Below are 17,738 nucleotides of genomic sequence, written 5' to 3'. Positions count from 1 at the left end.
CTCGGTCCTATCTGATCCTTCATATATATCCAGCGCTTTTGCCCGGTTTGAGGCGCCGCCATACTATAACTGTGATAGTGCTGCCTGAGAGATTTTACTCGGGGGAGAAGAACCCACTTCACCACCACACTACCCGCCTCCACCAAGTGACGCCAGCTCAGCTCCTCTTTTACACCTACGGTCCTTCCCAGCTTCCGTTGAAATCGTCTGAATATGGCGGCAAAGGAAACTATACACGGCCAACAAAGCGGTGTCGAGAGTATTGTCAACCGCTGGGTACTGGACTATTATCTGTTTCTGGCTTTAGAGTCATATGAAAATGGGCAGGCTGCGGACTTCAGTGCCCTCCGACGTGTACTCAACAGTAAGTCAGTGGCTGGCATGTGTCTGCTGTTGCGCGCCCAAGCTGAAATTGTTGTCAGTGGCTGTGTCTGTCCACACAACTTTGTCGTCACACGATTGTTTTGTTTACTCTCTCAAAAAAAGCCCCACTCACCTATTTGAATTGTGCACGTGTGTTACCACCGACAGTTGTTATTATTCTTGTTGGGGGGTAGCACGTCGTAGTAGGTTAGCAAACATCTAGCTAAGTTGTTATAAGTTGTCAGAAAACAAATCAAAAGTAAGCGGGATGAAGCGTCGTGGTTGCGCTTTATTAACGGGGATCTGAGTGATGGTGTGGTGATATTTGTGTATTGCACCTGCGACACGACACAACAAGCTGCACCTTTAAAAGGGACATTTCATCCTAATTGTAGGTCAAACATCAAGTTGCACAGTTGATGCAGTCTATTGCACACTGTTAGAGAAGACATTGAATGTCCTATGCAGTCTTGTCTATCTGTGCTTATAGTTGAATGCTGAGAATTAGATGCCCCTCTCTGAGATATAACTTACTGCTAGAGACAGTTATCTGCCCTGCCCTCTCTCCCAGGAACATGCCAAGGCCATGGTGCCTCCTTTTGCCTCTTAAATCTCATTATTTGGCGCTTTCCAGACACAGCTGCAGACTTATTAGGGTGATAACTGGAGAAGAGAGAACCCGTTGTTACTCTTAGGAAGTGTAAATCTTTTTTCATCTTGGTTAATGCCCAATAGCCAACAGAGTATTAACACATCTCCCCTTGCAGGATCTGTCCACCTTTCTGTATAAGAATCTGAACTTGTGGTCTGGCCTCTCAGAAGTGAGGTGGTATCATGCACTCACGTTGTGTCAATCCCTTTCTGTTCTCTTTGATCAAGCCCCAATAAACTTGTTCAGAACAAGACATCCAGAACTTCGATATTTCTTCTTCTTCCTGCATCACCTCAGAATTTTTCCCTAACACATACCATCGAAGTAAGGTTATAATTGTCAATGTGCATTAGTCCTTAACCATAAAAAGTCTCAAGGAAACTCAAATAGTGGCACTATTTTATGCAGGATCAGCAAAATTCTGTATGTGGTGGACTCATGTATATTAATGCTAATTAATTTGTTCACTGTCTTGTTATAGGTGTCTTGAATCGACCTTATGAGTCCACTGATACCCTGCCAACAAAGATTGGAATATTGCACTTCCTGTCCAGGATATATGATGGCGAAAGACTTGGTGAGACCAATATTGATTCACTTACTGTCAGACATCAGCTCAGTAACTCTTAGTCAACAACAATGTGTTTGGGAGTTTAAAGGTGTACAGAAAAGAAAATTGAATTTGAGCCCACTTTGGGTCATAAAATTAATGTGATAACTCATCTTTCAGACGTTGTAGGCCAAACTTTGTGCAAAATTCTATTTTTGAGTAAATCTGGGATGAAAGTGTGTATTTTTTTTTCGCATTGGATAATGCAGGCGCACGGATTATACGTCAGCCTGTACACGATTCACCAGCCACTGATATTGGATCCGTCATCCGTCATTCAAACGTCTGAGACACGCACACACACACGGAGCTCGGGCTCGCCCCAAGCTTTGAATATCCCGCCCGCTCGATAACGACCAATCAAATTCGTTTTCCTCACTCGGGTAAACTTGTGTTGCAGCTCGTGACAACTCGGCGCGACAAACAGGACAAACAGCCATTTCTGTACACCTTTAATTTGGCTCTCTGTATGCCATTTTAAAAAAAATCTGTGCCTAGTAGAAAACATTCAGATATAGCTCATGTCAAAGTGCAATATTGTGTGTGGGTGTTATCTTTACATGGTTACCTGTTTAAATGTGCATATATACTATGGGCTCTATGCACAGTTCCACCACTTCCTGAATTTAAGGCAGGTCCTTCATTTCCTGTCTTACATTATTGGACAAACTGATTAATCCAGGTGTGTCTGAGTAGTCACAATGGTCAGACACACCTGGATTAATCAGTTTGTCCAGCTGGAGCTGTGCATAGAGCCCATTCACATTCATTTAGCAGTTTGGTTCAGAATACACAGTAATGTCATGATCAGAAGGAGATTTTAGCTCAGTATTGTTTAGTTACACAAAATGTGTAATGGGCTTTATGCACAGCTCCACTACTTCCTGAAATAAGCCAGCTCCTTTATTTCCTGCCTTACATTATTGGACCAACTGATTAATCCAGGTGTGTCTGACCTCACAATAATGGTCAGGCACACCTGGATTAATCAGTTTGTCCAATAATGCAAGACATGAAATAAAGGAGCTGACTTATTTCAGGAAGTAGTGGAGATGTGCATAAAGCCCATTGCATGTACAACATCCAATGCAAGACATCTCCTGAAATCTACAGGTGAGCAAATATCCAGTTCTACCTGCACACTGTGATCTAATGCTTTCTAGTGGATATATATTTTTTCTTTTTCCCTACAGACTATTTGTTTGAGTCTGACCACTCAATAACTCCTCTGGAATCGGCCTTGATGCTCCTGGACAGTCTTGCCATGAAATGCAGTGTCTCACAGGAGGATCTCAATGATGCACGTTCTTCAATTAAGGAGATGGTAAGAAGTCTTTTTGTTCTTCACAAATGTTCAGCTGTTTCTCCATAAACACAATTTGATGTAAGTGCTGCAGCAGTTGTGTGTGTGTGTATGTGTGTGCTCCTGTATTTGTGTGTGGTTGCTTTCACAAAGTTTAATGAGATTAAATTTAATAAGGAGTGTTTTTGTCTGTCTTTAGATGGTGCAAGTCTTAATTAAGAACAATGAATTTGACAAGGCAAAGGGAATATTGATCAAACACTTTCCTAAACCAATGATTGGCAAGGTGAGTTCGGTAATGTTCACTCAGCAGTGAATTAAATCTGCAGATAAGAGGCCACTCTCTGTTGCATGCATTCATACACTCATTCATACATTTCCATTAATCATGCTGTCTTTGCATTGTTACAGAAAAGCTGCAGTTTATATTGTTAGCTGAAAATGATGTCTGTTGTACCTTAATGGGCATATTTTTTTGAATGCAGCGTCTGCTGCCCCAGTCCACATTACTTTCATCATTCTTGAATCTGGCCTCACTCAATAAAAAAACGTATTTCCAATACTGTGCAGTGGCGCAGTTCTATATGATCTTATGTTATAGGATGTAAAATGTAGCAAATACACAGTATCTACTTAGGTTGGCAGCTATTAGTTCTTTGTGTACAATAATATAACAAGACATATCTAAAATTGTGTCATTGCGTTAGATATGTTGCCAGATGAGCTAGAAGGTCTTCATGTTAAGTTTGCTGTTTTTATTTTTTAGCACAATGTTGACTTGAATGTTGACTAATGTGCTTGTTTTTTATCTGTCTTAGAAAGCTATATACATGGGTCTCATCAGCAAGAAGAGCAAACAGCATGAACTCATCGAAGGAATGGACTTCCAGCAGTTCAAGAAAGAAATGTTGACTCTTTGCAAGAAATTCTGCGATTTCAGGGCTCCCTTTTTGCAGAAGGTATGTTTCAACAAATTCAGCATAAGAAAAGGGCTCATTGCATTGAAACGTTTATTTATTTTTTCATTAGCCTTTTCAATGTTTTATGATGTATTTTGAATTTAAGTGGTCAAAGATGGTTACATGTTTAAAAACTTTGATCAACCAATCCTGAATCCCGTTAAATCTTTGACAGTGAAAGCCCTGCATGTGATGACCTTGATGTTTGTTCAGCCAATCCAGATATGACTCTTGTAACGGACATATCCGGTCTGACATCAGACACAAAGCCTTAAAGGAGTTAATTGTAAGGACACTGGATTATCCTTACCATTGTCAAACTATCAGAATAATAGGAAACAAATTCGAACAATCCTCCTGTCAGAAACACACAATCTAGAGTCTCCCTGTCATGAAATACAACTCTCAACTCTCTCTTGGCCATAGCTTTTGCCATCTTGTTGTTTTGGCCATGTTTGTCTACATGTGCTATATCTTATTTTTATAAGCAAAGTCAAAACCAAGAGAAACAGGCAACAGAAGTACCTCAGAGTAATTTTGTAACTTTTTAATGATTATCAGTTATCACATTTTCTTGTGTTGTTTTTAAGTAGAAACAGGAGATCCATAGAATGGCTTCTGACATGAGACTGATAACTAATTAATATATAATTCAATAACTCAAAGGATTTTTAATCAAAGATGTGGTGTTCAAGCTACACACTATTAAGCTATCTGTCAAGTAGATACTGTAACTTCATGCTTAGTTTTTAATGTTTTTGGTTTGTATCTGTCTCTAAGGCTGCAACCGAGCTGATCGACAAAAGGCTTATTGAGCAAAGTGGCATTGCAACTGGATCTGACCAGCAAGGGCAATCTGTCGTCATAAGTCCGATCAACATGTCATTTGTACCATGGTAGGCACGCTCTACTTCTCAATTGACTTCACTACATTTCAAAGAGGCTCATCATTACCGATGAAATACTGAATTAATTCACATAATTTCTAATGGCCTATACTGCCTCTACTGTGAGATTAATTTTTGGTCTAATCACTCTATTCAATCTCTTTTTTCTCTCTATTTATTCTTCCAGCAAACATGCAGTCATCCCAAGGTCAAGGCTGGCGGAAGTCTTCAAGGCTCTGGCTGCAGATTCTAAGGGGAGAACATTTTCTCAGCTGGAAGAGGAGGTGGAGAGGGAGGAGCAAGCAAGAAAAGAGCACCTGTCCTTGCACCTCTCTCCTTCTCCCGAGAAGAGCCCTGAACATAACGGGCTGTTTCAGAGAGAATCGGGCAGTCCAATGGAGGCCTCCCCAGCAGAACAAACACCACAAACAGACACTGTTCCTGAAACACAGGCGGGTTCACTTTCAAAGACACATTCAGTGCCAAAGAAGCGGCGGCTTTACACCGTGGCACAACTTGTGGTTGAGCCAGACAGCCAGACAAGCTCACTCTCTCAGGAGCAAGAGACAGAATTGGGGGCCGAAGAACTGCCACAGCCACTGGCTGTGTCTGACGGCTCGCAGAGTCTTTATTTAACAGACACTGAGGTTGCTCTACCCTCACGGACGCTCCACAGACGAACCAGCAAAAGATCCCGCAGGTAAATAATTAAATGGACTTAGACCTTAAGAAAGATTGTTATTTTAGGGAATTGCTCCGATCAGTCAAATGGCAATCAAATATGTATATTACTCAAGACTTCACAGTTGTCACTACCTGGACTGGAGCCTCTCTGTCTCCATCATACAGGCCTCCTTTTTATTCTCATAAGTTGAGGTGACGGTTTTGACTCTAGTGGTGTCTCAAGATGTAATCGAGCAGACAGTGTCTTGGAGACACTCGCGCACTGCAGAGCTGTCTGAGCATGATACAAGTACAAATCAAGCCCCCGTATGTCCCCACATATTACAATAACATGTGCATCCATCCAAATGATACTAATTCTAAAGCAAATAATAAATCAAGGAATTTATACATATTTTGTCATGGTAAGTCCAGTTCATAAAAACAGAGTAACAGGTGCACACACACATCTGCCCTTGTACTGTATATGTGATTATAAATAGATTACTTGTGGTTGTATATTCCTCAAACACTGTTTTGCTGTAAAAAACAAAAAACAAAAAAACAACACTCTTTTGTCATGCAGAGCTTCGCCTAGTTTGTCCTCAGACAGCGAGGGGGAAGCACCTGGCCCTGTGGTCATAAAGAAAACTAATGTGGGAGAACGGCAAAACCAGCTCAACATCTCACGCACCAGGTAAATCTAAATATATTAAAGTCTATCTAGGCTGGTCAGATGCGAACATGGACTGATGAAGCCTCTTGGATGAGAGATGAAATGTCTTCCTAGATAAATAACCAAGTCCAGTTGTGTTCGATTTAAATGTCCTTGAGATAACTATGACCTGGACAAATGAGAATAGTCACAGGCATACTAAAGTCAATCAGTGAATTTTACAGGAATGTATTTTCAGAAATCACTGTCATTATCATCAGATCACCTAATTTTAGTGATATAACATAAAATATGTGCTAACCTAGACGGAATTATTTTTTTTTTACAGGGTGTATATGTGATTATAAATAGATTACTTGTGGTTGTGTATTCCTCAAACACTGTTTTGCTCTAAAAAAACAACAACACTCTTTTGTCATGCAGAGCTTCACCTAGTTTGTGCTCAGACAGCGAGGGGGAAGCACCTGGCCCTGTGGACATCAAGAAAACTAATGTGGGAGAACGGCAGAACCAGCTCAACATCTCACGCACCAGGTAAATCTAAATATACTAAAGTCTATCTAGCCTGGTCAGATGCGAACATGAACTGACGAAGCCTCTTGGATGAGAGGTGAAACGTCTTCCTAGACAAATAACCAAGTCCAGTTGCGGTCGATTTAAATTTCCTTGAGATAACTATGACCTGGACAAATGAGAATATTCACAGGTGTACTAAAGTCTAAACTAGGCTCCTTAAACCATCCAAATGATACTAATTCTGAAGCAAATAACAAATCAAGGAATTTATACATATTTTGTCATGGTAAGTCCAGTCCATAAAAACAGAGTAACGGGTGCACAAGCAGTGAATTTTACAGGAACGTATTTTTCAGAAATCACTGTCATTATCATCAGATTACTTAATTTTAGTAAGTATGTGCTAACCTAGACGGATTTTTTTTTTTTTTTTTTTTTACATCTGCCCTTGTATATGTGATTATAAATAGATTACTTGTGGTTGTGTATTCCTCAAACACTGTTTTGCTCTAAAAAAAAAAAAAAAAAACACTCTTTTGTCATGCAGAGCTTCATCTAGTTTGTCCTCAGACAGCGAGGGGGAAGCACCTGGCCCTGTGGACATAAAGAAAACTAATGTGGGAGAACGGCAAAACCAGCTCAACACCTCACGCACCAGGTAAATCTAAATATACTAAAGTCTAAACTAGGCTCCTTAAACCCTCAATGTTGTTTTGTTTATTTAATTCACTGTGGTTTGCATTTGATTTTTATTTTACATCATCTAGTCAAAACACTGCTCTCCCTTTCTGGATAATAATTGACTTGACTCTACTCTTCATTCAGCAGAAGGTCAAGACAACTGTCATCATCAGACAGTGACGAAGACCCACAGAATTCCCCGGCCACCCCCAGGACCCCAGCGGTGAAAACCCGTAAACAAACGGCCAGCGATCGTCTCAGCAGGCAAGTCTCAACACAATTCTATTTATCTTGTTAGTATGTTGGTAAATGACTTATGCATTGACCGCATTTGGCAAACCTTATTTGTGCAGCAAATCAGGGAGTGAAGATGGCATCCAAATCCTGGATTCCTCATTGGACGCCTCTCCTAAACTGTCCTCACTTCACCCAGTTCCTCAGACAAGTTCAACTCCACACAGGGACTCTCCTCAAGACACAGACAGCTCTCGTTCAAAATGGTTAGTGAAGATTACACCAGCAGCTTTTGCTTAAAATGGATTGTGACACTGTTGTGAGAGGCGGAGGATTGATTAATTTGCCCTTGTTCACCTGCCAAAAAGCTACTTATTTTCATGACTTGACTATTAAAGGGACAACGAGGAGTTTTGGAAAGCGAAGTGTTCTCATACTACATTTACCATGAGCCTCCGCGCGCAAGGTGAAATTCTTGGACTGGCGCAAGACGGACGTCTTGCCAAGAATGTTTTCATTCATCAGCAATGAAAGTCGGAGGTTCGAAGACGATCACATGCTGTCCTAGTTCCGACCATAAACGGCGATTCGGCAGCGTTATTCTCATGACCCGCCGGGCAGCGTAGTAAGGAAACACTGGTCGGCTCGCCCGGCGTTTCCGCCACTAATTAAAATAATAAAATAACGATAGAGACAAAACGATATATTTATCAAAAATGGAGCCATTAACAAGTGTGGGTAGCGTAGATTCGTCCACATTAACGTGAGACTTTTTTATAACCAAATAGAAACTCCTCGTTGTCCCTTTAAAGTAAACCCACCCAGACACCCCAAAATTCCGCCTATTCCCTCTTGAATAAGAGCATTGAAATTATTTAGGCTGTAGTTTGTTTTTTTGTAATCTTTAAATGACATTATGAATAAGAGTGCCAAACATTATATTAAACTGATCTTGTTTGCAGGAAAAAAATGGTCAAAAATGCAAAGGAGAGCAAGGAAAGATGGAGCGATGAAGAGTCGTATTTCAGCGCCAGAAAGACCAGTGGTAACATTTCATCACACATCTGCTTCAGTCCGAATCCAGTTGGGAATTGTTATTCATGCATTGATATTCTTTTTTTTTCCCCCCCCATAGGATCGAACGAAACCAGCACTTCAACTTTAGGCCAGAAGAGGAAGGTAAATATTTGTAATTCTCTGAGGTATTAAATTAAGTAAGGAATCTGTTGTGAAGCATTGTGTAGATATTTTGTGAGAATATCAAACCTGAATCAGTATCCAGCTAACATTGATGTGAAAAACATCCCTGCCTGTTTTTGACTTGTGTGTCACAGCAGCAAGAAAACATGTGTTCCCGATGTGTTGTTTCAGAAATGGACCGAGAGTGAGACACAGAAGTTGATAGAAGGTGTCAAAAAATTTGGTGAGGGCAACTGGGGTAAGATAAAGGCATATTACAACTTCAAAGATCGAACAAACGTCAACCTCAAGGACAGATGGAGGACCCTCAAGAAGTCAAACATTGTGTGAAAGTTCCAAGACCACTGATTCAGCACGGTTCAATCTTTTTTCCTTGTTCTCAACACTAATGTTTGAAATAATTGTAAAAATTTGAGTTCTTCAATTTCTAGTTTATTAAATTTTCAGCGGTTCAACTTGTACAATGAGTGTCTTTGTCTTCATTTTAAAAGCTGCAAGAGTGTCAAGATATGTTATTCAACTGGTGTCTTATATATATGAATTCTTCACCAGAGCTCACACTTCAGAAGCATACTGACCAAAATAGATATAAATACAAAGACATTATGGATTTATTTGAAAAATTACATTTACAAGAGATGGTCAAAAACATTCTACATCATTTTGACAAAAGTGGAATATCAAGTGACAAATCCTGTATCCAAGATGAATCAATGCAGGTCTTTGTTTCTGTCCCTAGGCTGGTTTGGAAATATGCGCCAGTTGTAACAACGTTCAGGTTCCACTTAAACCAGGTACTGAGATCCTACCAGCTCCAAAACTGCAGCTGTTTTCGTTATGAATTTCACTGACTCTTACTGGATAAGAGAGCGGTGAAAGAAACAGGTGTGGTTAACAGTCCAGTTGTTGACGCAGGTTTTTATGTTAATGTGTCCTCATTCCTAATGAACTCCCCCACATCAGCCTGGTGGAACACGACAATGGACATGGGGTCCACTCGCCGGCACTCCTGTGTAGTCTTGGCTGCCACTCCGAAACCCTGAGGAATAAGACACAGCTGTTTCACATACCCCACTGGTGGACTACAATAACTGTTTGGCAGAGATATCTTAGTTACAAGACTTACCAGCGGCATGTCGGACATGGAGTAGACCACAACTCCCTGGTACTGCATAGTATTCTCAGTGATTCTCCCCAGCCCAGACTTCAGCACGTGATTTCCATAGAGGAAAGACTGCTCTGCTCCAGGCTTCACCCACACCTTGAACTGCAGACATGAAGCTCCATGTTATTCATATTCATGCATGAGTTGACCTAACATTTTTGCTAACTGAAAGCAGTCACCCAGGGGAGCCTGACAAATATACACACACATTCACAACAAAGTGGACAACCTGGTCCAGATCTTCTTACTTTGACTATTAACAATTCAATACATAGAGGGGTTTCTGGGTTTATGTTGACAAAGGTACACCTGACTTTTCTATGTGTGCACATGTGTGTCTGTCACAGCAATCTAGCAGGTGAACTGTCCATCAGTGGGACCACATGAAAGTGGAAAATCAGTAGAAATGGGCTCTTTGCAAAGCTCCACTACTTCCTGAACTTAATGCTGCTCCTTCATTTCCTGTCTTACATTATTGGACAACCTGATTAATCCAGGTGTGTCTGACCATTGTGACTCCTCAGACACACCTGGATTAATCAGTTTGTCCAATAATGTAAGACAGGAAATGAAAGAACAGCATTAAGTTCAGGAAGTAGTGGAGCTGTGCAAAGAGCCCATTGTATGTAGCACACAGCAGGGATTTTTTTAAACCAGAAAAATATATAATTCATTCATTAAGACATTTATAGAACTAAAATTCCAACATGTGCTTGTTCCTGCTCATGCAATATAAGGACTTGTTTCATGTGTTCAATTGATTGCAAACTTTGGGCAAATAAGAAAAAACACACAGGAAAGTGTGGCTGTTTTTACTGTTTTGATTTCATTGTTGATTGCAGCTGTAGTAGCAGACGACAATTCAAGTTGACAGAAAATTGTCCCTTCACTAGGTAATAATAGTGTTGCCTTACTCCAGCCTCTACAGGCAGAGCTGAGAGAGGACGATTTGCAAATGCTGTGAGCAAATATACAAATACTTTGTGAAATGCACCTAGAGCCACTTTACCTTTGCATACGGTGCCAGAAAATCCAGAGCAGTGATGTGCAGGCGGAACTTTCCGGTCTTTGTGAACTTCCCAAAACACGTTCCCACTGACACGAGCTTGTCCCGGGAAAAATTTGTGGCCAACTTGAGAATTTTTTCACTGTGGGAAAACAAGAACACGATGGTGCATGTGAGCTAAACGGTGTTAAAGCATTAGCAGGTTAATACATCAGTTATGCGCACTTATCCTCTTATTACCTCATGTAATATACACGGTCGTTGTGGAGCCTGAAACAGTAGGCACCATCGGGTCGGTCCACCAGAAGTTTTATGTTTTCACCGATGCTGTTGAGGGAAAAAGAAACACAAGGCTCACACACACACGCTAACGAGCAAGCACGCTAGACGTTTCAGTCAAGAAAACAGAATCCTAACAGAAAAACAGACTAAAATAGAAACGTCTTCCGGCTTCACTTACTATTTAGACAGCTTCTCAAACATCGTTTTCGTCTCTTCGTCTGTCAGTGGCCTCATTTTGACTATTTAATACTACTTTTTATCAACGTGTGGCTTCGTCTCCGGCGAGCTACATGAAAACGTGGGTCAACACGGAAGTCGTCACGGTAACAGAGCGGAAGTCGGTTGGTGTAGTCCCGCCAGCACTTCCTGGTTGTTTTTTTTTACACTCTTTAGCTTTCAGTCGATCGGACGCTTTTACTCCAGCTAGCCGGCTGCCATCCGGTAAGTTAAATCCTTGAAATTACAATAACTGTCGAAAATGGGTTTATTATATTGTTGGTACACATCGAAGTAGGGATGTGTTCGTTTGCGTTACATCCCTTTGTGTTGAGTATTCAAGTCACACTTTCGGAAACGGGCTCGGTTAGCTTCGTTAGCTAGCTAGCTAGCTAGCTGTCAGTAGGAAAAAACACGGAGCCGCTGCGAGCTAACTCTGCTAGCAGCGGATAATGCTAATGCTGTTCACTGCGAGCAAAAAACGCCGCTCGTGTGAAGGTATTTTAATTAAGCACTGAATCGCTGGTGTGCCAGTCGGTGAGTTTGAGTTGAGTTGTGTGGTGGTTACCGAGTCCGACTGACTGAAGCTCGGGGGTCTTGAAACGCGCCGGGTGAGGTGAAAGTGTATGTGTCAATGTGTGTTTGCCGCAGCGGTGCGAAGTTACATAACGATCATTTGTTTGTAAATACAACCGACTACGTTTCGTTTAATCCGAGAGATCAGAGTCGGTGTAAGTGATCCTTTAAGGGTTTCAACAGTCATTAAGATCAACACTTAAGCACCTCTGCTGCTGCTACACCGTGCCACCTGATAACACGACTCGCCTGTCCGGTGCTGGTGGTCAGTGACAGTTCAATGTCAGCGATGTGTCGCCGTCAGCTGCAGTTGCAAATTAGGAAATTACTTTGTCAGCGAGCTCTTTGCATTTGGCAGATCATTTGACCCCCACCCCCTGTCATCTCGTGCCAATGGCTGAAAAACGCCCCTGTGTCATTGAACATAATAGTTTTGATTAGTAGCTACAACTGTGGACACATTTCCAAATATCTCACCACATTGATGTTTAATTATTACCTTTAAACTATGAAATGGGTCATAGATGTAACTTCACCTACATTGTGGCCGCAGTTTTTTTTCTATTGTACATATTGTCTCTTTTTGTCCTTTCAGCAGCATACAGTGTAGCTGCAGCACACATAGATATGGTTAATATTATTAGGTGGCATCTCAGTTCACCTATAGTGAAGTATACGTGGCAGTCATGTAGTAGTTTACAGCACATGCATTTCAAACATTTTGTCAAATGATTCCCCTGATTTTTTGATCATGCCCTCTGATGTTGATTAAAATGCAATCCCCAACAAGGCTGCAGTGTTTACATCAGCGTGATGAAAGGTATAAACCCTGACTGATCAGTAAAAACAAGAGCCAAAGTTTACAATCAAATTCTCACTTGTTTACCTAAAAAGACGACCCTCCAAAGGAAAACCGAAACATACTGATCAGTTTCACTGCCTGTCTTTTTTAGCAGGTGACTGCGCTCGGCATCACATGCTGAATGACATCGATCCAGGTTCTCCATTCTGAGACCTTTAGGCACCACAGAGTGCATTTAAATATTTTTATTTGTACAACATACTTTTTTAGATTGAAGTTTTCCTTTTACTTTCAGTGGGGATGTCTAAATGCCGGTGTTACAGCATTGATTCTGAATCAAGTAGCCTAACTATTAAACCAATCCTAGAAAAGTGGCTGAGGCAGCACAGAAAGTGATATATGAGAAGAATTAAATCCGCTGTCCCTGCCTCTTGACGCATTAGCTATGAGACGAGGGATGCCACTGACTTCAAATCCTGTGCCTGCTTAACAGGAAACAAAAAAAAGTGTAGGTGTAGTGGAGAACCACGTATATAATGGGTGATTTGACCAAATATGTCAGCATTTTCTTAAGATATTTTGATTTATTTATCCCCTTATCTTCCACGTGTCACCAGGACTGTGCTGCCCTGTTGGGAGAACTGTGCTCGTGCCAACGGTTCACCCCAGAGAAACCAGTGGCGAGTCTCTGTCATCGGTTTCCTGTGTGTCTGGCTTTGGTAGCTCTGAACAGGAAGAGAGACACGGAGAGAGACGTCTGAACAGAGAAAGGAAACTGCTGCGGCTTCTTCTTCAGCCTCAGAATGACTGAGTTCTGGGTTTGCTTCAGCTGCTGCATTGCAGAGCAGCCACAACCTGTGAGTACCAAATTAACGTTGCAGACAAAACGGTGGCACTCTGTTTTTTTTTTTTAAATATATATTTATACATAGCTGCCTTGTTAAAAGTGGAAACTGATATAACACGTTGCAGCTAATTATAGATTAATAATGAAAGTGTCAGGGTCTTCCCATCAGTCTTAGATTCAATAAGTTCCATCTGTGTGACGTTGAACAACTAGTCATTGTGCCTCCTTGTAGTCAGCCGGTCTGACCACAAACAGATGAGATAAATGAAGTCATGAACATCGACCTGTTTGTTTGTTTTTCTATAGCACAGGTCCACTGCTTACAAAAGAAAGTGTCAGAAAGTAAATAGAAAACAAAGATTAGGCCCTGTTTGAACCAGTTTTTAGCTGCACCCCCATCTTCAGTTTTTAGTAATATTGTCTTTGGTCAGAAAAAAATGGAAAAAGTTAACATTACTGATGCTAATTTTCAGAAACGGCGGCGACGGATCGATCGCTCCATGATTGGAGAGCCAACAAACTTTGTTCACACCACACACGTAGGCTCGGGGGACATGGGCATAGGATTGGCATCGGTGGGTTTTTTGATCCTCTCTTCAATATATTCAGTCACAGAGAAGCAGGAACAAGCTTTCAGTTAACCAACATTTCCTCCTTGATGTTTTTTAGGTGGATCTTGTTCAGGCCCAGATGAAATCTAAAGGGGGCTACGCGCATGGAGGGTCTGAAGGTTCTCAGTTGTAACAAGGTGAGTTGCTGTTTCATCCCTTTTGTGGAACTGATATTAAGCCACATCAATATCACTACCTCATTTAAGTCGTACAAGGTCAGCTCTGGGAATATTTCGTGCAAATAGCTATATAAGCTGAGGACTTATAAAAGGTTGTAAACATGTTGGTCAGTCAAGTGTGAACAAGAAACCATGACCAGAAATATCACTTGTGGTGGATGTTCTTGCCTCTTGCCTTTAGCTTTACCACAGAACAGACCAGACAGAACATTAATATTGAAGTTTGTAACTTTCCTTTCAATACTGTGACTCGACCTATACTGTGTGTGTCATAACTAGTAATTGCCAATCATACTTAAATGTAACAGCAAGCTGTGGTTGTGTGCCTTTTCAAGGAAAATGGAGAAATACCTCAACGCACTTACTTGGGTCTTCCTGTTGATTACCTTATTGTGATGTCACTTCCACTTTATTTGTGACAGTGACTCAGCTGTCACTGAATGTTTTTTATTTTTATTGGGAAGTTGGCAGTAGCATGGTTTTCAACTGGTAAATTATAACTGCTGCACCGTGCCTTGATTTTTAAACTTTTGCTTTTGCCATTCACATACATTCACCTTTCAGTTTCAGATCCTGTCACACTACAGTTTACAGTTTCCCAGAAATATCCAAACAGATTTGTGGGGGGAAAAATGACAGGGCAGAAAATATGTCGGCGTGAATTTCTCTCCAACTTTAACCCATCAGATTTAGACTTGATGGTAAACTTGTTATTGCACTGGCTGTCAGTGGCATCTTAACATTTGTTCCCCTTCTTTCCCTAACAGCCCTTCACAGTCTTGTGGAAACTACTGTTGTTGATATGAGGAAGCGTTTTCAAAAGGCAGTTCTGTCTGTAATGGACGCAGGACCAAAAGATGAAACTACTGCTTTTCCATAATGTTGTATATATTTTTATTTTCCATTCCTTTTTTTTTTGTTTTTTTGTTTTTTAATGAAAGCACTGCTATCCATTTGCTGCCATACTGTTGCACTGTAAAGAGTAACTGTTAAAGAGTAGATAAGAGGGTTTAGAAAGCTCATAAATCTCAGTCAGATGTATGCTTGTGTGAATGCATGAGGAAAATATTTTCCAAAAATATTTGCTGTTGTAGCCCATTTGGATGCCTGTATTTATTATCTGATTTGTAAACGGACCTCATGGTGGCTGGGCCACAGTGGAGATTTGAAACATTCAGTTTCCTTCTTTATTCTCAGAGGTTTATCAAAGGACAGGTAGCAAGGCAAAAAGCGATGTGTTCATTGTTTTATTCTGAAATTACTCATGATTCTCTGAGTTCCTTTCAGGGTTGAAGATTGCTGTTTTGTAATAAACTTGAAATGAGTAGAGTACACTGGACCATACATTGTACACTCACTTGCTTAGGAATTTCGCATTGATTTCAACTTTTTTTTATATATTCATTTAGATGAACCATATAGAATTTTAATAAACTATGGACTTCCTAATCTGCCTTTTGAAGTCATGTTCATTATTTGTTTTACTAGTGTAATTTGTAGCTTAGTGCTTTCAAAGATTTATTTTTATATACATTTTTTTTTCTTTTCAAGGCTTGTAGGTTAATAATTAAGACTTGGAGGTAACCAAATTATTAATGCAAACACTGCCACAAATGTGGGTCAAGTTTGATACAGTTTATCTACTATAGGTCCATCATATCCCATTTGGTTGATTGTAACTGCTTTTCTTTTTTTGCGAGGACAGTTTACATACTGTGCCTTGTCACGACCTCTTGGATGACATAAAATCCTTTTTATCCCTCCTAGTAGCTCCTAGTAGCTTCATGTTTCTTTCACATTTCAAATGTCGATTCAGTTAAAGTTGGCAGATTGCTCCTAAACTGCATTCAACCTAGCCCGACCCACATTTGTAGTGATGTTTGTGATCACATTGCCTCAGTGTTAAAAGATGTTCCCAAGTAATGTCAACGTAATTTTGTCAAACCAAATGTTTACCCACCTTTTTGAATCTGATATTCCTTTTTTATTTTTTGAATACACATTTCATCTGTTAGGAATAAATAAGTGCAGCTCTTAATGCCTGCTCATGTTGATTGTCAGTTAAATAAGTGATCCGCTTAGATTTACTGTTCTTTTCATTGACTGCCTGGTACATCTGTTGTCCCTTAGTATTTGTCATATGTAGTCAGATCCTTTGAACCAGGCTCCATTGAAAACATAATTAATAATAAAGGTCTGTGGAGAAAACCAGCAGACCTGGATCTGTTAATACACGTGATTGTTTGCTCTCCATGTTCATCCCATGATTCAACAACAGAATGTGATGTTGTATTATTATCAAGTCGAACAAAAGTCTATGTCAATCGATGTTAAACGAGTGCTATTGTAAACTATTCATGATACAAGAATGACAACTTTGGTGTTGGTACCAGGCAACATGAAACACCAGATTATCATTTACAGCCTTAAACCCACTGGTAACCACTTTCCCAACATTCACTGACAGATTTGATTATGTGATTCATCAGGTTCAACATTGTCACAGAAATCTAATGTTTCCGTAGTAAAATCCTGTGTAGAAAGATCCACAGATGTGTTGACTAGTTTGTGTTTTTCTTTCGGCTCTGGGTTCTATGCTGTAGTACTGTATGTGCAGGTTCAGACATAATGGGAATGCAGTATATTATGTGACCAGCAGGCTGTGTTGGTGGACTGGTTGAATGTGACTTCAAAAATGTGTTTCCTTATAGACTCCCTGTCACAGGAGTTTGACTTTGTATCATAATACTGTAAATACGTAACATAAAAGTAATGGATCCATGGTTTATTTGTATTCAGGTCACGTATTTTGGGTTACTTTCCTGTACAACGTTGCAGGGAAGGTAAGGTTGGAGCAGTGTTTGATTATTTTTTTCTTTCCAGAGGATCTGCCTGATATGTAGTTCCCACTTTGAGGGAAGTTCATCTGTCTGCATTTTTCAGAATAAACAAAGAGAAATAAATGTTATCTGTTGATGTTTGACCCACTGTGTGCTCCATGATTTCACTTGTATAGGCCAAAACCACCACATCACGGTTCATTGTAGATAGAAGCACAAATTTTAACTAACAACGGTGCTGGCAGGAATACACAGATCCTGACGTCCTGGTACTTCACTTAAAGAACCAGTGCAAAAATACTTCCCTATGAAAGTACATACAAAATCCTACGTAATCCTATAATTTGATAGACTGAGATACTGTTTCACATGTTTCAGTGTGTAAGAAAGTGATTTACATAGCTGGTGGAAGTGGATCAAGTTTACAGTATATGTGAGACATCATGAGAGGTTATTGGGTAGAGAAATAT

General features: G+C 40.4%; 3 protein-coding genes across 6 annotated transcripts; 2 read left to right on the top strand and 1 right to left on the bottom strand.

The window, feature by feature from the left end:
- Nucleotides 1-201: 201 nt before the first annotated feature.
- On the top strand, nt 202-9,101 carry terfa (telomeric repeat binding factor a). 4 transcript variants are annotated; one of them, XM_083993481.1, is made up of 15 exons: nt 202-364; nt 1,497-1,592; nt 2,819-2,949; nt 3,128-3,214; nt 3,747-3,887; nt 4,668-4,783; nt 4,962-5,474; nt 6,024-6,134; nt 6,537-6,647; nt 7,177-7,287; nt 7,455-7,574; nt 7,664-7,810; nt 8,507-8,589; nt 8,680-8,723; nt 8,916-9,101. In XM_083993481.1, the coding sequence occupies exons 1-15, from the start codon at nt 214-216 to the stop codon at nt 9,072-9,074; spliced, it is 2,121 nt and encodes a 706-aa protein (XP_083849607.1). In that variant the 5' UTR covers nt 202-213; the 3' UTR covers nt 9,075-9,101. The 4 variants fall into 4 exon arrangements, with proteins under 4 accessions (XP_083849607.1, XP_083849606.1, XP_083849605.1 ...); XM_083993480.1 differs by having other exon boundaries at nt 7,458-7,574; nt 8,507-8,723; nt 8,916-9,094; XM_083993479.1 differs by having other exon boundaries at nt 8,507-8,723; nt 8,916-9,094.
- Nucleotides 9,102-9,240: 139 nt separating this feature from the next.
- nip7 (NIP7 nucleolar pre-rRNA processing protein) lies at nt 9,241-11,528 on the bottom strand. Its single transcript, XM_083995871.1, has 5 exons — nt 11,376-11,528; nt 11,156-11,242; nt 10,919-11,057; nt 9,871-10,011; nt 9,241-9,783 (listed from the first exon to the last, which is right to left on the bottom strand). Exons 1-5 carry the CDS (start codon nt 11,429-11,431, stop codon nt 9,664-9,666), a joined length of 543 nt encoding a protein of 180 aa, XP_083851997.1. The 5' UTR covers nt 11,432-11,528; the 3' UTR covers nt 9,241-9,663.
- Nucleotides 11,529-11,574: 46 nt separating this feature from the next.
- cdc42se2 (CDC42 small effector 2) lies at nt 11,575-17,369 on the top strand. The gene is made up of 5 exons (XM_083994820.1): nt 11,575-11,638; nt 13,409-13,648; nt 14,112-14,213; nt 14,308-14,386; nt 15,196-17,369. Exons 2-4 carry the CDS (start codon nt 13,595-13,597, stop codon nt 14,380-14,382), a joined length of 231 nt encoding a protein of 76 aa, XP_083850946.1. The 5' UTR covers nt 11,575-11,638; nt 13,409-13,594; the 3' UTR covers nt 14,383-14,386; nt 15,196-17,369.
- The last annotated feature ends 369 nt before the right edge of the window (nt 17,370-17,738 follow it).

The sequence above is a fragment of the Trachurus trachurus genome (assembly GCF_905171665.1).
Source record: "Trachurus trachurus genome assembly, chromosome: 3".
NCBI lineage: Eukaryota > Metazoa > Chordata > Actinopteri > Carangiformes > Carangidae > Trachurus > Trachurus trachurus.
The sequence above is the reverse complement of the archived record's forward strand: the minus strand, read 5'-3'. Positions and strand labels throughout refer to the sequence as shown.

Excerpts from the sequence above, each read along its gene's own strand:
- cdc42se2 (XM_083994820.1), top strand. The coding sequence starts at position 13,595 with ATGACTGAGTTCTGGGTTTGCTTCAGCTGCTGCATTGCAGAGCAGCCA. Across the intron at positions 13,649-14,111 it reads TTGCAGAGCAGCCACAACCT|AAACGGCGGCGACGGATCGA; the intron begins GTGAGTACCAAA and ends GCTAATTTTCAG. Across the intron at positions 14,214-14,307 it reads TGGGCATAGGATTGGCATCG|GTGGATCTTGTTCAGGCCCA; the intron begins GTGGGTTTTTTG and ends GATGTTTTTTAG.
- nip7 (XM_083995871.1), bottom strand. The coding sequence starts at position 11,431 with ATGAGGCCACTGACAGACGAAGAGACGAAAACGATGTTTGAGAAGCTG. Across the intron at positions 10,012-10,918 it reads TTCTGGCACCGTATGCAAAG|TTCAAGGTGTGGGTGAAGCC; the intron begins GTAAAGTGGCTC and ends TCATGTCTGCAG. Across the intron at positions 9,784-9,870 it reads CCATGTCCGACATGCCGCTG|GGTTTCGGAGTGGCAGCCAA; the intron begins GTAAGTCTTGTA and ends CTTATTCCTCAG.
- terfa (XM_083993479.1), top strand. The coding sequence starts at position 214 with ATGGCGGCAAAGGAAACTATACACGGCCAACAAAGCGGTGTCGAGAGT. Across the intron at positions 2,950-3,127 it reads GTTCTTCAATTAAGGAGATG|ATGGTGCAAGTCTTAATTAA; the intron begins GTAAGAAGTCTT and ends GTCTGTCTTTAG. Across the intron at positions 7,575-7,663 it reads GCCAGCGATCGTCTCAGCAG|CAAATCAGGGAGTGAAGATG; the intron begins GCAAGTCTCAAC and ends TTATTTGTGCAG.